This window comes from Capra hircus, chromosome 13 (assembly GCF_001704415.2).
Source record: "Capra hircus breed San Clemente chromosome 13, ASM170441v1, whole genome shotgun sequence".
Classification (NCBI taxonomy): domain Eukaryota; kingdom Metazoa; phylum Chordata; class Mammalia; order Artiodactyla; family Bovidae; genus Capra; species Capra hircus.
Window position 1 is genome coordinate 69,682,715 of NC_030820.1, and position 22,662 is coordinate 69,705,376.

Here is a 22,662-nt window from a genome sequence, read left to right on the forward strand (position 1 = left end):
GGAAATCCGGAATGTTAGTTTCTTTTTCTTCTTTACACCAATAACAGTTAATAACTGGATGGATGCAAGCGGGGAGCTTATGGGGATACTGATAATGTTCTATTCCTTGATCTAGGTGGTGGTTACATAGGAGTGTTTATTTTGTAAAAGTTCATTGAGCTGTACTCTTAGGACTTGTTTACGGTTAAACAGACCACGCTTCCCACACCACCACCCTCCCCAAAGTGTACCTATAAGAACAGTAATAAGCAAGATTTAGAAATATTCAATGTGTGTCTAGTGCTTTCATGTAAGCCTCTAAACTACCTCATGAGTAGTAAGTGCTGTAAATACTTTAGAGATGACAGAACTGACTCAGAGAGGTTAAATATGTCCTGTGGCCAGGGTCGCAAAGCCACGTGGACCGGAACCCTTACCCAGGTCTTTCTTGCCCAGAAGCCCTCCTCTGAACTGCAGGGGTGTTCTCACTGCCCCTTAAGCTGGAAGGCACTTTAGGAGCTATATAGTTTCACCTTCCAATATACACAGGAACACTTCTTACAGCAACCCTGGCAAATCCACCCTCGGATTCAATTACTCCCGTGTTCAGGAATTTATTGCCTTCTGAGACCTGACCAATCGCCAAGACAGCTTTACCTCTGCCTGTTCAGGAGTAGCATCACAATCTTTATCATTATCACTATCAAATTACTGCCTAATTTTCCTCCTGGACTCACTGGAGTGAACTGCTTCCTCTACAGAAGCAGTAGCCAAGTGATTCTCTCCTCTCTATCTGAATACCTCCCAACCCCAGGTGTTCAATGTTCTTCAGATGCCATGTTTCCAGATCCCTCGGTGATGCAGAGAGCTAACCTTTGTGGAGCAGTGACCGTGGGCCGGGCACCATGCTAAGCACTTTCATCAACACTGTGTCATTTAATCCTCCCAGGTATTGTGAGGGTTAGGAGGATTTCTGATTTATGAAAACAAAGGATGCTGAGTCCAGAGGAGCTATTCAGTTGGCCCAAGGACGTTCAGCAGTGCGTGGACACCTGTGGGTGTGGGTGTTGGGGGGGCCAGCACTGGGCATCCACTGCCCACCTTTGCTCTCAATCACTCAGACATGCTTCTGCCCATTGTTAACAGTCCTTCCCCAGCTGCCCTCAGGCTTTACAAAGTCTCTCACTGAATCCCACTACCCACATCAGCACAATACTCAGCAAAGAATGGAGCATGGCAGGCAGGGTGCCATCTAGGATTACTGGTGGCTTTTAAGCCCCACCCTACTCTTGCTGATGTTGTTCAGTTGCTCAGTCACATCCGACTCTTTTGTGACCCCATGGACTGTAGCCCGCCCACCAGGCTTCTCTGTCCATGGGATTTCCCAAGCAAGAATACTGGAGTGGGTTGCCATTTCCTTCTCCAAGGGATCCTCCCAATCCAGAGACCAAACTTGCATCTCCTGCATTGGCAGGCGGACTGTTTACCACTGAGCCACCAGCTCTTGGTTCACAGTAAACTTTGTCCCTTGAGCTGTGATCCAGTCATCTTCCCCACTCCAAAGCTGTAACGATCTTTACAATACCAATGTGAGCCATTACATTTACTTATTGCCATTTGCATGACTTAATTCATCCTTGCCTGTCCAGGTGAACCTGAACTTGGGTTCCGTCATTCATTCTCCCAGTGCTGGGTCTGGTGCTGAGGAGTCAGGGGCTAACAGGCCTCCGGCCCCGTGGGGTGTGGGAAACGCTCAGCCTTCTAGCCTGACTCTCCTTCACACGTGCCCCTGGCTACCTCATAAAGCAGCTGGAAGTAATGTGTATGAAGAAGCTCTATTCAGAACTAGGTTATTATTTACAAGAATATCATTTATGCAAGTTATAAGTAAAACTGTTGACCAGGTCAAGACTGAAGACAGTGTTATAGCAACTACTTCCCAATTTTCCTTCCTCTCATAGTGGCCTCCAATCTCCTCCCATAACTGTCTGTTCTCACCAGGATCTCACCAGGGACTCCCACTATGGTATTTCTACACATCCTAACACAGTTTTCTCTCTCAATACCCAACCAAGGGAAGAAAAAAAAAAATCACTCCCTTGGGCATAAATCAGAAACTAGACTCATGGGGCTTCGTAGACTGCATTGAGGAGTCTGGACTTTATTCCAGGGAGACAGGAAGTGCTACAGGGTCTAAGCAGGCAACCCTCCTCACCGGCCTGGGCACAGCCAAGTGGTGACTGAGCACGGAGCCTGCGCCTGGTGTCCTGGAGAGAAACACAAGGAAGGCGAGGCCCTGCCTGCCTCGCAGGGCTCAGAATGGCAGACCCAGACCTGTAAACAAGTCTCTATGCTACAAATCCTTGCTAAAATAGAGGTGTGAGTGCGATGTTCTGGGAACCCAGGGACAGCGTCCAACAGGGCTCCAGGACGGCTTTTCCAATTCTAGCCCTTCCTTTCCCTGATGCTCTATCAGAGGAATGATGCCATAAAAAACAGTTCTCACAGGCTTTACAACGAGCCTGGAGAGGCCTGGGGCCAAATGTTGAGGCTACAGAGAAAGGACTCCATATTGGGACAAAAAGAACACTTACTGACACCATCCTAAAATAGGTTTTTGGCATTTGCGGGAAAAGGAGCACCATGTGAACAATGAACTGGTGAGTTATATGTGTCAGTTTGCTATGACTTGACGGCATCTGAGTGCACTCTTAAGATTGCGTATTTGTGACTACATTTAAAAAATAATTTATATTGTTTTTTCTTTGTAAGTTGTCTGTATAAAATTGAAAAATTACATGTTACAGAAAATAGAAACCACCATGATCCTACTGAATAGAGAAAATCAGGTCAGTGATTTCACATAAACTCAGACATTTTCTATGCATTATGATGGTGATTCTTTTCCCCTGCACACCCACCTCCCACTCTCACCCCCAATGCTGGGAAAGATTGAAGGCAGGAGGAGAAGGGGATGACAGAGGATGAGATGGTTGGATGGCATCACTGATTCAATGCACATGAATTTGAGCAAGCTCCAAGAGATGGTTAAGGACAGAGAGGCCTGGCGTGCTGCAGTCCATGGGTTCCCAAAAAGTTGGACACAACTAAGCGACTGAAGAACAATCATCCTCAAAACGGAACTCTCCTATGCTGTAGGAGCCTAACGTTTTCAATTAACAATAGTTTACAACATTAATCCCCTTCCTACTGACATTAATAATCGTCCTCCAGCATCACTTTTACTAGCTACGCAGTACTACACTCTGTGAAATGTATCATTATTTAATAGTATTTATTACCTAACGTTATGCTTGTTTTTAATTTTTCACCAACATAAACTGTTTATCACAGCTAAGTCTTTGCTCCAAGATCTGATAGTTTCCTTAAAAATAAATGATGGAATTAGAACTGCTGGGACAAGGGCTATGCAAATATTGAGGCATTTGACATCTGTTGTCAACCTGCTCTCCTGAGAGGGCATCCTAGGTTATGCTCCCAAGCCGTGATGACAAGAGGGTCTCTTCCATACACCTTTACCAGCAACGGATGATACTTATTTCTAAAACCTTCCAGTATTTGGTAAGTGAAAACTAGAAGATTCTCATCTTAATTTGCATTTCTTTGGCTGCTAATGAAATGGATTACTTTTTTTGTATGATTAGTAAATAATTTCCCCCCCTTTCCTGAATTCCCCAATAATCTGTCCACTTTTTTCCATTTAGGATTTTGTACTTTTCTTTTTTTCTTAATTTTTATTGGAATATGGTTGCTTTACAATTTTTAGTTTCTACTGTACAGCAAAGTGAACCAGCTACACATATACATAAATCCCCTTTTTTTGGATTTCCTTCTCAGCTAGGTCACCATAGGGCACTGAGTAGAGTTCCCTGTGAGATACCATAGGATCTCAATAGTTACCCATTTATATACAGTAGTGTATGTATATCAATCTCAATCTCCCAATCCATCCCACTTCCCTGTATCCATACATCTGTTTTTTATGTCTATGTCTCTATGCATTTTCCTTTTTGAATTATAAGAGCATTTTTTATCATTACAGCTTTTTGTCATATGTATAGGAGTGTATATCATGTCTGTGTCTATGCAAATATAAGAAAGGTTTCCATACTGGATGAGAATTCATGCCTTCTATGTAGATGCATCCGACTCTTCGTGACCCTATGGACTGTAGCCTGCCAGGCTCCTCTGTCCATGGAATTCTCCAGGGAAGAGTACTGGAGTGGGTTGCCATGCCCTCCTGCAGGGGATCTTCCCGACCTAGGGGTTGAACCCCCATCTCTAATGGGTCCTGCACTGGCAGGAAAGTTCTTTACTGCTACAGTGCCACCTGGGAAGTCCAAAGTGAAAGTGTTAGTCGCATCTGACTCTTTGTGACCCCATGGACTACTGTAGCGCATCAGGCTTCTTTGTCTATGGGATTTCCCAGGGGAAGAGTACTAGAGTGTGTTGCCAGTTCCTTCTCCAGGGGATCTTCCTGACCCAGGGATCAAACCCAGGTCTCCTGCATTGCAGGCAGATTCTTTACTGTCTGAACCACCATGGAAGCCCAGCTGTATGTAGGTATGCATGTACACAGTTAGGAAATACATATATGTACCTATGTACTTAAAGATTTGTGGTTATTTTCCAATTTATAGACACTAAAGATGCTCTGATAGCCAAATCCACCAATCCTTCCTCTTAATACACTTAGAAATTCCCAAGTTGATATATTTATTTACTTATTTTCTAACATTTTGGCTTTGTTTCTACTTTACACCCAAACATTAATTCTTGGAACTACCCTTTTGGGGAAGGGGAGGAAGAAGATGAAAAAACTGTTAACACATTCCTTTTGTCATAGAATGTAACCACGATGCAGATTCTTAGGAGTTATAATTTGTAAAGTTTGAGCCTTATTTCATTTTCTTTGACTTAAATCTGGACAACTTGCATCTCAAATCAGGGCACACCTGAGCAATAGGTCTGCATGGGACTTCGACTTAAAGAAACTTAAACCTGGGATCTAATACTGCAGGAAAAGCAGTGATCAAATTAACAAGTAATGCTTCACCTCAGTAAAAATGTGCTTCATCTGGGCTTGCTTATTCCTAAATCGCTTGATCTTCTGTGCGATGCGAGGGTCCTTTTCGAGTTCTTCCATTGTGGCCCATTTACAGTGTAAGTAGGAACTATCCAAAGACACACAGATTGTGAGAACCGGCAAATAATCAGACTTTAAAGTTTCAGTAACGAGGGTGACCATCTACCATAGCAGCCGCGGAGTGGCTTGCTGTGGAACTGCTGGAGACTGGACTTAGAAGGGCCTTGCCCTTCAGGACAAAAACTGAACACAGGACCAGGCAGCAGTTCCAAGCAACTGATCACTCTGTGGTTTCCAGAGAAACTGGCTCCCAGTTGGAGGCAGGGCAGGTATAGGGAGGCTAGCATTCATGCACGTTAGTGGAAGTGGGCACATAGCAAATAAAAAAAGGAAAATGCAAGAGAGCAGAAAAGTATAGGCTATAGGACTGTGATTCTCCACATTGTGTGCAAACAGGAACCGCACAGGGAGTTCTGAAAACACGTCAACCCTTGGGAACTATACCCAGAGAAGAAGTCAACTGGCCTCGAGGGCAGAAAGGGCTTCAGTAGTTTTAAAAATTTCTCCAGGTGACTCTATAAACAAAGTTGAGCACTGCCCTCTAAGGTGAACTTGAGCCAACTGAGGTCTGTGAGTCACACCTTAGGGGCCATTGTTGGAAAATACAGAAGATAATGATGGGATGAAGGAAAGACGTTTTATTCACATAAAATCCAAAAAAAAGAATACATTAAACAGACATACAAATTTCTATACTTGACGTAGAACAGCTCCAGGTCGAATGGGGGTTCTCCCGGGTGGACCTGTAACCCAAAGCAAGCCGTTATCAGCCTAGACCCCTGTGGACCACTCTTAAGTACCAAAGAAAAAAGGTAAATCAAGCGCTCCTTCTTGGTTTAGAATATCTCTCGAGGACATTTGCATTTTACCAGGTCGGGATTTTTGGCAGCTCTGGAGCAGACTTTCTAAAGGCTGAACACACAGCTAAGCTACAACGTTAAAAAAAAAAAAAAAAAAAAAAAAAAAATCCTCCTGGTGTCACTCAAAGATCTCGGCTAGGAGGGCACTCAGCTGAAAAACCCCAACTGGCCCAGGGCACTGAGAGCTGCTGCAAAAGCGAGAACATGCATTTCCAGTGTCCCCGCCAACCCGTCCTACCCTCCCCCCACCCCCTGCTTGTTCCCCACACACTCCAGAGGGGTTCACTCTCAAAGTGAGGAAGTCTTTCATAAATCCTCCAGGTAACTAAAAATGAAACCATGCTCTCCTCCACACTATGTTCTTATGCTCTTTCACACTAGGGATTTTCTCTAGAAGTTCCTTATGACAGTCCTGAAGACATCGAAAGGAAAAGGTGTTTGCACTGGGAGTCTTTCCCCATCTCTTCTTCGTGGCTCCTTGATGACTTTCAGTGAGTTGTGGCAACTAAGAGGTCAATACCTATTGCTAGGATCATAGGGAAAACATCAATTTGAGTCATACTCAAATATTTTAGAATTTCATGTCCTAAAATCTTCTACAGAGGTAAACCTAAGTGTCAACTAGCCCAACAGTGCGCCTGCCTAGCTCTCAGTCCAGCTGAGAAGGACCATTCCAGAGACATCTTTTAACAGAGGGTGTGATGTGCGCTAGAGACACACAAGCCAGAAACATCAGCCACCAACCTCCTGGACAGTCTTAGATGCCAGGATCTTCTCAATGATGTTTGCGTCATCTTCTGGAGGCTCCTGAAGACAGAGGTGAGAGAGAGAGAGTGGATTACTGGCACCACGGAAGCCATGAAATAATTCTACAAGAAATGCTACAATAGATACTACTTGGTCCAAAGGTTCACCTTTGAGTACAGAGGCCTCCATCCTGCCAGCTCAGAGTGATGCAAAGATGGTACACAGTCTAACCTCTGTGTACGACCCTCCCCCTCCCCCCCCCGCACCCCCCGCACCCCCCGCCCACATGAGCAGGGAAGTTACTCTGCTTTGCAGATTCCTGACTTCAGAGCTGCCTTTAGCATTACTAAAATTGGTCCTGGGACCTCCCTTCTCTGCCCAAACTGCTTACATGTTACTGCATAAAATTTTCAGAAAGGCATAACATGAAAGTCTGGGGGCTTCAGAAGCAGAAGGCCCCAATTCTGACACCTTTCAGCTGTTGACTTTGGGCAAGTCAATTAACACCTCTTAGTTTCAAATCTATTAAAATAAGAATTAAAATATGTATCTCACTAGGTTACTGGGAGGATAAGATGGCATGTGAAAACGTTTTTTGGACAGTAAGCATTAGGCAAATGTAAGGCGTAACTATTCTCTACTAAATGGTACCACTGTTCCCCTCTGTATCTGGAAATCGCTTTCTGTTTTACTGATCATCCTTTGACTACAAATCCCAACTGGAAACAATTTAATTACTTCCTTTCTACCCTAGATACACATCAACATTTTCTAATCTCCATGAAATCTCTTTCTACAGAGGAGTACTTGATTTAAAAACATTTGCATTTAAAAAAACAACAAACTTGGGACCTCTCTGATAGTCTGATGGCTAAGAGTCTGTACTCCCAAAGCAGGGGACCCAGGTTTGATCCCTGGTCTGGGAAATAGGGCTTCCCTGGTGGTTCAGATGGTAAAGAATATGTCTGCAATGTGGGAGACCCAGGTTCAATCCGAGTCAGGAAGATCCCCTGGAGATGGGAATGGGACCAACTCCAGTATTCTGGCCTGAAGAATTCCATGGACAGAGGAGCCTCGTGGGCTACAGTCCATAGGATCGCAAAGAGTTGGACATGACTGAGTGACTTTCACTTTTTTTTCTTTCACTGGGAACTAAATCCCACATGCTGCAGATAAGAATTCACATGCTACAACTAAAGGTAAATAAATAAAATTAAACAACAGAAATTTAAAAATAAAAATAAAATAAACAATAAACTTACAAAAGGATACACTGGGTCAGAACACTCCTGTTAAACGTTCTTCCTAAGATTTCAGTTGAGCAGTTTTATTTCAGTGGTTTCAACTGCACTATATGACTTTTCCGGGTCTAGCATTTATCACAATATGAGACTTAGAACAGTGTATGAAAAGAACACATACCCCAACCCTAACTCTCAGAATAACTAGTTGGGTTCCTTCTCAGAACTTTCCAAGAGGATGATTTGCGCTGCATTATCATTGCCTTCAGTCTAACCACTCTAGGGCTCAACTATCCCAAAGTCATACCGTTACAGAAAACATATTTTCTAAGAACTTAAATCAAGCTTTTCCCAGAACATCGATAGTAAGAAACGACGAGTAGGGCAGACGGTGGAAGAGAAGTGTGGAAATCAGCAGGCGCTGACAGATGCTCCCAAAGGCTACGCATATTCATTATGTCCCCCTGGACACATGGCACTGTGAAGTTAATCCAAAATGACAAGTCTTTTCCCACTGCTCAACCGGAAGATCAGTGAACTGGGGCTGGGTACAGACTCAGCTTTTGATTTCCTCTAAGCGTATTTGCTCTGCTTGATTCTTATGCACAAGAAAAGGAGGCAGCGGCAGTTCACAGTAGGTTGCCGTCTTCTCCCATCACACTAGCCTGTAATGGCAGGGATCCTTATTTGTTTTACTCACTGGTGTAGCTAAATACCTTGAGAAAGCCAGACAACAGTGGGTGATCAATGAATATTGGTTGAATGCTAAATAACAGGGAAGACAGATGGAATACAAAGGAAAGACAAAGGGTTATTCTTGATCTCTATCATATAATTAAAGCCTCCCTCTTTTTCCATATACCTGGACTTAACTTCTCTTGTCCAGATGGCTACCACTGAAGGGCCCAAACTAGATGTCTTTTCCTGAGCAGTAAAATCACAACCCCAGTCTTGTAGCCAACACACAGAGCTTGGACTATGACAAGTGGACAGCAAGCAAAGGAACAGGGGCTGGGTTAAAGGAAACTAGATTAATGATCCAACTTCCTTCCCCACCGCTTCATTTCCTTCCTAAACTTTCCCCCCGTTAATTACTGCGTGTCTTTTGAGTTTATGTACTGGTCTTACAGAAATAAATGCGCTATAGTCTTCATCAAGGAATGGCCAGGCCTGCCCACATAACGCTGTAAGTGACTGTGGTACGGTACACATACAGCATGCAGAGATTTCAAGCATACAATTATCGACATTTTACATGTACACATATACAGTGAAGTCCCCCCGAGGTAAAGTTATATTAAATTTTCAACATTCTTGGAAGATCCTCACGCCCCCTTCTAGACATAACCACTCTCAGATTTCTACTACCATTGATTAGTTTTGCCTATTATGAAGTTTCATGCAAATGGAATCATATAGCATGTGGTTCATTCTCCTGTATCACTATGCAGTATTTTATTGTATAAATTACTCATTTACCCACCACTTACTTATCCATGCTATTGCTAAGGAATATTTGGGTTGCTTTCAATGTTCATATAAACGCACTTGCTTACCTTGGATATATACACAGGAATGCAATTGCTAGGTTATGAGGTTGGTTATATGTTTAGTTTTGAGGGATACTGTCAGAACTTTTTCCAAAGTAGTTGCAACCATTTTTACATCCAGCAGCAGTGCATGGGAGTTCTAACTGACTTGATATCATGAGTACTGAAAACTTCAGCCATTCCAATGGATATGTACTCAGTTCAGTTCAGTTACATCCGACTCTTTGGGACCCCATGGACTGCAACACATTAGGCCTCCCTGTCCATCACCAACTCCCGGGATGTACCCAAATGCATGTCCATTGAGTCAGTGACACCATCCAACCATCTCATCCTCTGTTGTCCCCTTCGCCTCCTACTTTCAATGCCTCCCAGCGTCAGGGTCTTTTCAAATGATTCAGCTCTTCACATCAGGTGGCCAAAGTATTGGAGTTTCAGCTTCAACATCAGTCCTTCCAATGAACACCCAGGACTGATCTCCTTTAGGATGGACTGGTTGGATCTCCCTGTAGTCCAAGGGACTCTCAAGAGTCTTCTCCAACACCATAGTTCAAAAGCATCAATTCTTCAGCACTCAGCTTTCTTTACAGTTCAACTATCACATCCCCTCCTTAATTCACATTTCTCTGATACTTAGAAGGTACTGAGCATCTTTTCATATGCTCATTGGCCCTCAGTTCAGTCACTCAGTCGTGTCTGACTCTTTACAACCCCATGAATCGCAGCACACCAGGCCTCCCTGTCCATCACCAACTCCCGGAGTTCACTCAAATTCACATCCATCACAGCTTTCTTCACAGTCCAACTCTCACATCCATACATGACCACTGGAAAAACTATAGCCTTGACTAGACGGACCTTTGTTGGCAAAGTAATGTCTCTGCTTTTGAATATGCTATCTAAGTTGGTCATAAATTCCCTTCCAAGGAGTAAGCGTCTTTTAATTTCATGGCTGCAATCACCATCTGCAGTGATTTTGGAGCCCAAAAAAATTAAGTCTGACACCGTTTCCCCATCTATTTCCCATGAAGTGATGGGACCAGATGCCATGATCTTCGTTTTCTGACTGTTGAGCTTTAAACCAACTTTTTCACTCTCCTCTTTCACTTTCATCAAGAGGCTTTTTAGTTCCTCTTCACTTTCTGCCATAAGGGTGGTATCATCTGCATATCTGAGGTTATTGATATTTCTCCTGGCAATCTTGATTCCAGCTTGCGCTTACTGGCCCTATGAGGCTTCTATTCCAGTCATTTGCCTATTTTAAAAATTGTCCTTTTTTTAATTGTCAAGAGTTCTTTATATTTGGAAGAGTTTATATCTTTATATATTTCTGAATAAGAGTCCTCTGTTATGATCTATACTTTTTCTGTCAATCTATGGTTCACCCTCTCAAACTGGAGATGTGTCTTTTGATGAAGAGAAGTTTTATATGATTCACCTTTTTTTCTCTTTTGTATTTTTATGTCCATTGAACGAATCATTGCTGCCACCAAAGCCACAAATAAGCCACATACATAGTTTTAAATTTCCTTATAGCCACATTTATGCTGGGAAAGGTTGAAGACAAGAGGAGAGAGGAGCGACAGAGGATAAGACTCACTGACTCAATGGACGTGAGTTTGAACAAACTCCAGGAGAGAGAGAGAAAAACAGGGAAGCCTGGTGTGGTGCAGCTCATGGGGTCGTAAAGAGTCGGACATGATGACTCAGCGACTGAATGACAACAGCAGCAGCTACATTTAAAAACAGATGAATTTGATTTTAACAATATTCTAACTAACATAGCCAAAATATCATTTCAACATGCGATCAATATAAAATTATTAATGAAATAGTTTACACTCTTCTTCTCACACTGAGTCTTTAAAAATCTGTTCTGTACTTTGTTGAGCAGATCTCAGTTCGAACTAGGCTGTTTCAAGTGCTCCATAGCCACATACAGCTTTATTTCTGGCCCACTGGTCTATGTGCTCTTATGGCAACATTACCCTGTCTTCATTTTTGTAAACTGGGTTCTTCCTTTTCAAGATTGCCTTGGATAGGGTAGATCTGTATTTCCATCGTCAATTTCCACCAGAAAAGCACTCTGCCTAGATTTGGACTGGGACTGAATTACAGATAGCTTAATTTTGAATACATGTATATCATATATCACTCCATTTACTTAGGGCTTCTTTCATTTGTTTCAGCCATGTTTTTCATACAGAGGGCTTATGTATCTTTTGAGAGTTACTTCAGGGTATATAATACCTTGATACTATCATAAGTGGCATTTTACAATTTTCCATTCCTGATCTGATGTTGCTAGTTTATAAAATAAGTATACTGTAAAAGGTATATTGTAATATTAGTATATTATAAATGGTGCCAATACATTTGTTTGATCCAAGGTTACCATAAACTTTCAAACAAAAAAAAAAAGAAGTATCTGTAAAGTGCACTATATCAAAGAACAATAAAACAAAGCATGCCTCTATTTCTTCCCTTTCCTTAGTGCAGGACCTCCAACGTATTTCTGAATATAAATGAGAATAGTGAAATCCTTTTCTTACTTGCTAATTCAGAGGGAAGGTATTCAATACTATACCATTTAATATAATAGTAGCTGTCAGTTTTTATCTAGTGATTTATAAGATATTCTTTTAGTATCTGGTTTGTACAGTTTAAGATATGCCTAGGTATGGTTTTCTTTTGTGTGTTTTTCCTGCTTGGGGGTTACCTAACATTGAATCTACTGATTGATATCTTCCATCAGTTTGGGGGACTTTCTGGCTCTCCACTGACCCAGGTGTGATCCCAGGGTGGAAAAGATCTCCTGGAGGAGGAAATGGCAATCTACTCCAGTATTCTGGAGAATCCCATGGACAGAGGAGACTGGCAGGCTACAGTCCATGGGGTCACAAAGAGTTGGACGTGACTAAGTGACTGACCTTTCCTTTTCTGTATCTCGGATGCTGAGCAGAGCATCAGGCCTTTTCACTGTATCCCAGTGGTCTCTCTGTGCATTTGTGCTTTGCTCTGTTCTTTCCATTCACTCTTCTGTGTGTCAGTTTAGAGACTTTCTACTGATCTGTCTTCAAAGTCACTAACCTTATCTTCTATTATATCTAATCTGCTTTTAAACTTACCTATTGTGCTTTGAATTTTACAAATTTTCAGTTTTACAGAGTTGATCTGATTCTCTTTATAGCTTCAATTCTCGGTTGGAATTCTTTACTTTAAAACTTATTTTGTCCATCTTTTCCTCTATTTTCTTTAACTCATTAATCGTAGTAATTCAAAAAATTTTTTTCTGCTAACTCCATTATCTGGATCATCTGGGCTTTGCTTCCATTAATATTCCTGATTGTTAGTCAATTTCCCAGCCTTTTCAATGTCTAATAATGTTTTATTGCATGGTGAATATTGTCAACAAAAGAATCACAGCAGCTCCAAACGCTTCCTATTTTCTCCTTGATGAACAGGGAGAAGGAATGGGACCCACTGGTCCAGTCCCATCAGGCTCTGCTGGGTCAGGACTGGGTCACCGTTCTGTTAAGACTCAGTCCATCTCATTTGATCTATTCCTTGAGAACAAATGCCCATGGTCACTTGACTGTAAGCTCGGCATGTCTTTTTACTCCTCAGGCCTGAGTTTTCCAATCCCAAGCAGGTTAACAATCTCTCTTAAGGGAGAGTCAGTTTTGTTTTGCAGTAGACCCATCCTTTCAGTGAGAGTTTATCTCCTAAGTAACGCAAGAGTTTGAGATTTCAATCTGCTTTCTGATTCGGCCACCCACTTCTTGTACTGCCCCAGAACTCAGCAAATGTCTTCTGGGGAAGGCTCCTTGCTTTGGGGATTTCTCTAGTTCCCAATCATTTCATCAGCCCTGCATAATCAACCACCATCAGGGTCAGATGGTTTCTTGTCAACCCAGAGTAGGTCTCTGTTTGGGCCCAGCCTGGTGCTCAGCCCCTGCCCGGAATTACAGAATGCTCCAGAGAAGAAAACAGTCAGCAACCGTCAGCTCATCTAGGAAGAGCTCTTCTCTGTCTGGAATTTTAGTGCATCTCATTCTTGCTGCTTCCACAGCTATCTGATGTCTTTAAAAATATGTTCTTTGCAAGTTACCTTTTTCTTCCCCCTTGCAGCAAGTGTTGGCCTGCCATGCCCGACTATTTCTTACCTGAAAATAGAATCCTCCAACGCTAACTCTTATTTCTGCAGTTCCCTAGGGCCTAGTTTTCGAGCTTTCTTTTTTATCTATATTCATTCTCTAGGTGATCCCATCCAGTCTCATGGTTTTAAATACTGGCTATATGTGTCTTGCCTGCCATATTTATTTATCCTGGGCTTCCCAGGTGGTGCTAGTGATAAAGAGCCGCCTGTCAATGTAGGAGATGCAAGAGATGCAGGTTCTATCCCTGGGTCAGGAAGATCTCCTGGAGGAAGGCATGGCAATCCCCTCCAGTGTTCTTGCCTAGAGAATCCCATGGACAGGGGAGCCTGACGGACTACTGTCCACGTGGTCACAACGAGTCAGACATGACTGAAGCAACTTAACTCGCACGTGTACATGTTGTCCGGACTGCCATATTTATTTAATCCAGCTTAGAACCCCATAATTATAGATTCCTTTATCCAATTGTTATTTGTCATCACCACCTGAGGATTTCAGAAATATATCACACTTCAGATGTCCACTAACCAAACTCCTAGTCTCTTAGCCAAGCCACCAACCCTACCCCTTCAAACTACAGTTTTCTTACAACTGGATTAAAAAGAACTCTGTCCCTCTGGAAGTTCAACCCCCAAATCCTGTAATTCCCAATTCCTCTCTTTTCGCGCCACACACCCTATCTCATCAGCCAAGAGATCCTGTTGAGTTTACCTTCAAAGTATGTTCAGAACCCAGCCATTCCTCACCACCTCCACTGCTTCTACCCTGGCCTAAACCACCTTCATTTCTCACCCAGATTATTCCCAATCATCTCTCAAGTAGTCACTTTGTTACCCTGACTGTCCTACTGGTCTATTCTCAACACAACTATCAGAATGGCCCCTTCATGTAAGTCATCCTTTTGCTTACACTGCTTAAAATGCTTTTCTTTCAACTTGGGAGTAAAACCTAAAGTCTCCCAAAGGTCTTCAGAAGCCCACGGAATGCGTCCCCAGCCTCTCACCTCCTCTGTCACCTTTCAACTCCTTGTCTGTCCCACATACACACCAGGCACGTTTCCACCTTCAGAACTCTGCTAGTCCGTCTGCCTGAAATGCTCTTCTCCCTACACGACTCCCTCACTCCTTTACTTCCTTCAGTTCTTGGATTATATACCACCTTTGTGAGGCCAACACTGATCACCCTATCTAAAATTGCAACCTTCATTCTTGAATTTCGTAATACTCCTACTCTGATTTTTTTTTTTCCATAGCACTTACCACCATGTACACACTACACAATTTTACTCTTTCCAGGTTGAAAACCAGCCTCTCCCGAGTTATTTCTACCCTTTGGAAGTTCTGAGCTTAGCCCTTTGGCCTGACACCCCACGTAGGCTGAAAACCCGGCAAACCTCTGGAGGAGGAGATGGGCTGTGTGCATGGCCAAAGGCTCCCTCCACAAGGGCGGGGACTGCCGGCTCTTTTGTTCCCTGATGTTATCTCCAGCACTCAGAACAGTCCTTGGCACCCAATAGTAGTAGGCGCTCAATAATATTTCTGAATAAATAATGTTAAGAGATTTTACAACGCAACATGGGAACAGCAGTATAGAGCAAGTGCTACGGGCCCACAGAGCCAGAGCGGCTGGCCAAATCAGAAGAGGCTTTGGAAACAAGCTATATGTCTATTAGCCTTAGACTTTCATCACTGCCAACTACCTTTCCTACCTACTTCCAAGTCTATACGAACCAGACTAACAAGCAAGCGTTCCCAAGAGTACACCCACGCTGAAAGAACCACAGTCTCTCCTCACCAGCAGGCAACTTCAAATAGGCTCTCTCTCCTTAAAAGAATGTTCTTTATTTGACTATATATTTGGGGGGAGGGGGGCTTCACCGGGCCTTAGTTGCAGAGCACGGCCTTCTTCCAGCTGTGGTGACCAGGGGCTACTCTCTGGTTGTGGTGTGAGGGCTTCTCATTGCAGTGGCTTCTCTTGTTGCAGAGTATGTGCTCTAGAGCGAGTGGGCTCAGAAACTGTGGCCCACGGGCTTAGCTGCCCGATGGCATGTGGGATTTTAATTCCCAGACCAGGGATCAAATCCATGTCCTCTGCACTGGCAGCTGGATTCGTAAAACCACTGGAGGTCCCTCCAAATAGTCTCTTATTCTTAACTACCATGAAGAGCAGAAAAAGATGGCTTCTGATGGAAAGTTGTTGATTTCTCTTCAGTTTTTAACCAGGACCCAATCCACAGAAACATTAACATGTGGATGAAGAAGGCTCAGAACTTCACGCTGAGGGTTAAAAAGATGGGGGGCTTAAAGCATTCTTTATTACAGAAAATTTTTAAGTAAAAATTAAGGAATTTGAAATAAAACTTCAGTTTGCTTTTTGGCACTAAAGAACAGGGGATAACAGTAGAATTTAAAAAAAAACAATAGTTATCATCAAAATCTGACAACAGATTTTTTTTACTCTATCCTTATAAAAGGGAAAAAAGAGGCTAGTGTTACCAAACATACACATCAAAGTAGGAAGAAGACTGGAAAATCAGGATTTCTTTTTCCTAAACAGAGACCGTGCATAAGCATGATCATGTGTGTATAAACACTCAGTGTATACAGAAACACACAGATATAAACTAAATCTGCTTGCCGAACACACTTCCATAACAGCCATCTGTTCCCAACTTCTTGGAATTTTCTCAAATTATCCTTCAAAGAAGACCATTTTAATTCATTCAATTTCATGTCAGAAACTCATGAAATTAATTTTTTCCCTTAGGGAAAAAGTTTTCAACTCACATCACTCCCAACCTCAACCAACCACCTGATTCACTCTATTTAGCTAGAATAAGGAGAGGCTCTACTGAGACACAACTCACTTTTCAAAACATTAAGTATTTACCAAGTGCTATGGAAGGTCCAAAGTCGCATCAAACAAGGTGCCCAGTCTCAGGGGCTTAGCTCTGAGTGGAAGCAAAATAAAACATATTTTTCTTAGAAATGTGCCAGGGGTAAATCCTAATCAGTGCAACAGTAACGCTAAGTCCAGCAAGAGAGCAGAAAGCATGAACAGCTTGAATTTCAAACAGTGTGTTTTCTCTCAGCTGGGCCCTAAAAGATGCTGGCTCATAAGAGGACTGCAAACAGGAAGGAAAGCTGAAACGTACCCATGGGATGAAAGGACCAGTATAGGGGAAGCAAGATGCCTATTTGGGATACCAAGGAACACAGTCTTAATAGAAAAAAAAACATTACACAGAATGGGGAGTGGGGATAAATGAGAACAGAACGCGGCCACATTCCTTAGAAGAAAATCAGGCAGGAATTTTGATCTAAAACAGGAGTTAACAGGCAAAATCACCTTAGATTCTTGAGTGGGACACTGAGAAAAGCCAAAAACTGCCCTGGGAAAATGAGAAAATTAGCCTAGAAATGGGGCGAGAAGGACAGAGGGCTGTGGCAGGGAACGACAGAGGTGCAAACCGCAGCTGTTTGAACACTAGAAGCTTCAGCAGGACTGGTGGCCAGCAGCAGCCAAGAGGAAACAAAGACAGGAGACACTCGGAGGAAAGACCCAGGGTGGAAAATGGTGGTGTGGCCAACGAAGAAATGGAAAGAATGAAAACCATCCTCCCGGGCCGAGTGGGACGGCAGCCCCAGTCCTGAGTCACCCGGGTTGGTACAGAGCTGCCGTCACTCTGCCCCGGGGCCTGCCCATGGCAGTCAGGGCTGGAGCGAGAAGAGGGCGAATGCCAGCAGGAAAACAGGCCAGTACAAAGAAATGGAGGAAACAAGAGCCCGAGGAAGAAAGAAAAACACCTCATTCTCATCTTTCTAATCCAGGAGTTAAGAATCGTACCTGTTTCTACAATGTTTTAAGCCTATTTATTCATTACTTACATTCAGTTCAGTTCAGTCGCTCAGTCGTGTCCGACTCTTTGCGACCCCATGAATCGCAGCACACCAGGCCTCCCTGTCCATCACCATCTCCCAGAGCTCACTCAGACTCATGTCCATCGAGTCCGTGATGCCATCCAGCCATCTCATCCTCTGTCGTCCCCTTCTCCTCCTGCCCCAATCCCTCCCAGCATCAGAGTCTTTTCCAATGAGTCAACTCTTCGCATGAGGTGGTCAAAGTACTGGAGCTTCAGCTTTAGCATCATTCCTTCCAAAGAAATCCCAGGGCTGATCTCCTTCAGAATGGACTGGTGGGATCTCCTTGCAGTCCAAAGGACTCTCAAGAGTCTTCTCCAACACCACAGTTCAAAAGCATCAATTCTTCCGCACTCAGCCTTCTTCACAGTCCAACTCTCACATCCATACATGACCACTGGAAAAACCATAGCCTTGACTAGACGGACCTTAGTCGGCAAAGTAATGTCTCTGCTTTTGAATATGCTATCTAGGTTGCTCATAACTTCCCTTTCAAGGAGTAAGTGTCTTTTAATTTCATGGCTGCAGTCACCATCCGCAGTGATTTTGGAGCCCAAAAAAATAAAGTCTGACACTGTTTCCAATGTTTCCCCATCTATTTCCCATGAAGTGATGGGACCAGATGCCATGATCTTCGTTTTCTGAATGTTGAGCTTTAAGCCAACTTTTTCACTCTTCTCTTTCACTTTTATCAAGAGGCTTTTTAGTTCCTCTTCACTTTCTGCCATAAGGGTGGTGTCATCTGCATATCTGAGGTTATTGATATTTCTCCCGGCAATCTTGATTCCAGCTTGTGTTTCTTCCAGTCCAGCGTTTCTCATGATGTACTCTGCATAGAAGTTAAATAAGCAGGGTGACAATATACAGCCTTGATGTACTCCTTTTCCTATTTGGAACCAGTTTGTTGTTCCATGTCCAGTTCTAACTGTTGCTTCCTGACCTGCATACAGATTTCTCAAGAGGCAGGTCAGGTGGTGTGGTATTCCCATCTCTCTCAGAATTTTCCACAGTTTATTGTGATCCACACAGTCAAAGGCTTTGGCATAGTCAATAAAGCAGAAATAGATGTTTTTCTGGAACTCTCTTGCTTTCTCCATGATCCAGTGGATGTTGGCAATTTGATCTCTGGTTCCTCTGCCTTTTCTAAAACCAGCTTGAACATCAGGAAGTTCACGGTTCACATATTGTTGAAGCCTGACTTGGAGAATTTTGAGCATTACTTTACTAGCTTGTGAGATGAGTGCAATTGTGCGGTAGTTTGAGCATTGTTTGGCATTGCCTGTCTTTGGGATTGGAATGAAAACTGACCTTTTCCAGTCCTGTGGCCACTGCTGAGTTTTCCAAATTTGCTGGCATATTGAGTGCAGCACTTTCACAGCATCATGATAAGTACAACTGAATGCATGTCTTTATGTTACTTACTACCCAGTGTCAAGTACTACCTATGTTAAGTGAAAATTATGATCAACTAAAAAGTGACACTTGTTTTTGCAAAAGTTTACAGTGTGATGGCGCGAACAATCAGGAGTGATATTCAGAGCAATACGGCAGGGGCGCTGACCCATCAGTGCAGTCACGGGCTGCGAACAAGAGGTGGGTGGGTTCCAGGGACATTGGGCATAATGAATACACCACAAAACAGAGGAGGGACGCGCCATACTTTTCTCTAAATAGTTCCTGGGGCTTAATGTACATTTTACTTTACTGAAGCCTTTTCATGCTGGAGAGATAAGTTAAAAAAAAAAGAGAAAAAGATTACAAGCCCTACCCTAACATGGCTCATGGCTTCAACAACGGCAAACAACAACTGGCAGGTGTTTAAAGGACAGTGACAGAGTTAACCATACTAGAGTGCCATGGGAGACAGAGGAGGCACACTTACCTCCAGCTTGAGGGGAAGCAGGGAGCTTCCCAGGCGAGGGAACCACTGCACTCACCTGCCAAGAGCAGGCAAAGACCAGACAAAGCAGAGGGTACTGTCTGCAAAGATGCAAGAGCGGGCACAAGAGAGCACTGGGAGGTGATGCCTCGCTCAAATTCAAGTCCTTATGTCTCAGTGGCAAAAATTACACAAACCACACCAATTGCAGGAGGCAAAAACTGAGACCACCTTGTAAGAATCTATATGTTGTAAATGGGCCATAACCGGGCAAGCCTGTCTCTGTTCCAAGCACTGCCACCGGTTTGACAAAGAATGAGAAAGCAGGGAGTCACAGTGAGGATGGGAACATATTTCCACCCCTAATCCCATACCCCGGCCAGCGGACTGTCCTCTAGACTCCAAACCAGGTGTCAATGCTGATCTGCCAGGCCCGAGCTAGAATGAATCACGTGTAAAGACGTTTGCAGCAACTCACCACTAGGCAAGCACTGCTGAGGTTGCAATTTGGGGTTGGGACAGGGCCAGGAGCTACACTAGTGGGCTGAGTATGCCGATAAGACACCACAAAGAAAGCAGGGAGGGAGCAGCGGGGACTTTTTGGTGCTGACTGCACACCCTTCTCTGCCCCTTCTCTACCTGTCTGCAAGCAGGCAGACACCCTTCCAAAGGGCCTTGGGAGAAGGACGGAAGAAAAGTCTAATCTTCTACCGGTTTTCTGTGCCCCTGGAATCCTAGATGAGATCCCTGACTTTTGGGCTTTCTGTTAGTCTGGGAAGTCTTTGTTCAGACCTCCCCAGAGAGCCTGGTATGTAAAACAGACACGAATAGAGGGCTCCATGGAGCACTGATTCGGGTCAGTTGCTCAGTCCCTGGCAGGTGATTGGGTCTGTCCTGTGGTGTGGAGGCCAGAGCCACATGGCTACCTTTTCTGAACATTAACATCAAAACCACATTTTGGGCCTCTTTCTTTTTTAAATTTAGTCACAATCTTTGAGGTGTAATTAATACAGATTCAGATTCTAGCTTACGTTTCACCACATATAAACTCTTTCTTGAATGCACCCTTCATGAGGATAAAAAGAGCCTTGTGAAGATAAAAACTTTTCAAGTTATTTCTGTCTGATCAGCTAACACGGCCCTTTAGGTACCGGGGTAGAAGTCAGAACAACAATTAAAATACAGTTAATGACTTGGGCTAAATGGCCACTAGGAGTAAATAAAATCCCTTATAGTGTTTTAACTACCAAATCAACCATAAAATCGCCAAGGAAGGGAAACCCACTGTAAATATTCATCTGGCCACACTGGGTCTTAGTTGCAGCACACGGGATCTTTGATTTTCATTGAAAATGCGAGCTTTCTAGTTGTGACATGTGATATTTAGTTTCCTGACCAGGGATCGAACTTGTGCCCCCTGCATTGGGAGCATGAAGTCTTAGCTACTGGACCACAGGGAGGTCCCAGGAAACCCACTGTAAAGCAATATAATCCTATCATGTCAAAGAAGTCTTGCAAGGACTACTTTTAACTATTTGTTTGTACTACTTCAAATTATTATTCCTATTAGGTGTTCTGTTCATTTCTGTTCTGATCCAGAGAGAGACACGAAGTCAGTTCTTACATGCTTATCACTGATGCACTGGTGCTATGTAATGCTATGACCTGGATTGTTCTGTGCTTATTTCCTGATTGTTAACATAGGCACAAGGGCCCCTGCTCCTAGCTACTTTCTATGCAGACACAGAGCAAAAGGCTGTGAGAAATTACGTGAGAAAGCTTGATGCGGGAGTCAAGGTGGGTGGCAGAGATAAAAGCATCCTCAGCTCCAGGAGCCACACTGGCGTCCAGGAGGAAGCACAGGTATTTGCGCCGTTGCTGCACAGGCAGAACGTGACTCCTGCCAAGTCAGCAACAGGGACTCCATAACGACAGACAGCCTGTGTTCCAGAATGTGCTGCCGGCCGTCAGGCGCATCCCACATGCACAGCCTGCTGCTTCTTTTGCTTCTGCTTTCTCCTCTGCAGGCTCCTTAGCTCAGACCTCCTCCTTTTCAACATGTATTCCCACCCCCTCTTCCTTGGTAGCATCTGGGGGTACCAGGACTAAATGCTGTCCTCGTCTTCCCTGATACTGCTGCCAGTGGAAATTCCTAAACTGCACAGATGGGCATCCTGCTTCTCTGACTGCCCCAGGCCCCTTGTACCATCTACAGGAGGAAGGCCAAACACTTTAGCTGAGAGCCAAGGCCTTGCATAATGTGGCTCTCCCTACCACCCCAGGATCATCTCCCATCACTCCTCAAATCACACCTCAACGTCTGACCAAGCTCATTAAACTGTCATATCACAACCTCTGGTACTCAGCAGGCTATGGGGCTGTGGTTCAGGTTGGAAATGCCTCTCCTAAAACCCTGACCTGCCTTTCCTGTCCATTCCTCCTCCAGTCACCATTCCAGCACACACTTCCAAGACTGCACTTAACTCACAATACCAGTGTAGCCATTCGCTCCTTCTCCCAGATTTAACTCCCTGGAGGCAGGCATCAAGCTGTGATACTCCTCTTGGTGTCCTAGGACCTGGCCCTGCTGTGGGCTCTCCATACACATCTGTAACCCCAGTCCCAACTGTAATGGCTGCTTTATGTGATTCTGTTCATAGAGTACATATTTACTCCATATCAGACTTCTACATTCTAATGGGAGAGACAAATAAAATGAAATCAAAACACAATTATAAATTCTAAGAAGTGCTATGAAAGAAACAAACAGGAGTGAAATAAAGAATCATTAGAGGATTTCCCTGGTGGTCCAGTAGTTAAGACTTTGTCCTTCCAACAAAGAAGGCCCAGGGTTCAATTCCTGGTCAGAGAACTAGCTCCCACAGGCTTCAACTAAAGATCCTGTGTGCCACAACTAAAGACCCAGTGCAGTCAGATAAATAATAATTAATTGGGAAAAAAATCATTAGGACAAGGGCCAAGAGTCGACTTTAAATAAAAGTCAAGTGAAGCATGTGGCAAAGAGCATTCCAACCGAAAGGGACCACACAGGCCAAGGGCAGTAGGTGGGAAAGAATGGCTGATACATGGCTTTAAAAAGAGTGAAGTCTTTTGGCTGGAGAGTAATGAGAGAGATGGCGCAAAGTCGTGTATCTGGGT

General features: G+C 43.7%; 1 protein-coding gene across 2 annotated transcripts in view; it reads right to left on the reverse strand.

Annotated features, from left to right (window-relative positions):
* CHD6 (chromodomain helicase DNA binding protein 6) overlaps positions 1 to 22,662 on the reverse strand; it is a 203,451-nt gene that overhangs the window by 89,822 nt on the left and 90,967 nt on the right. For both annotated transcript variants that reach the window (XM_018057882.1, XM_018057884.1), the window contains 3 exons: positions 6,751 to 6,813; positions 5,831 to 5,889; positions 5,057 to 5,174 (listed from right to left, as the gene is read on the reverse strand). In XM_018057882.1, the coding sequence (XP_017913371.1) occupies positions 5,057 to 5,174; positions 5,831 to 5,889; positions 6,751 to 6,813 (240 nt within the window). The remainder of the gene's footprint in view (positions 1 to 5,056; positions 5,175 to 5,830; positions 5,890 to 6,750; positions 6,814 to 22,662) is intronic.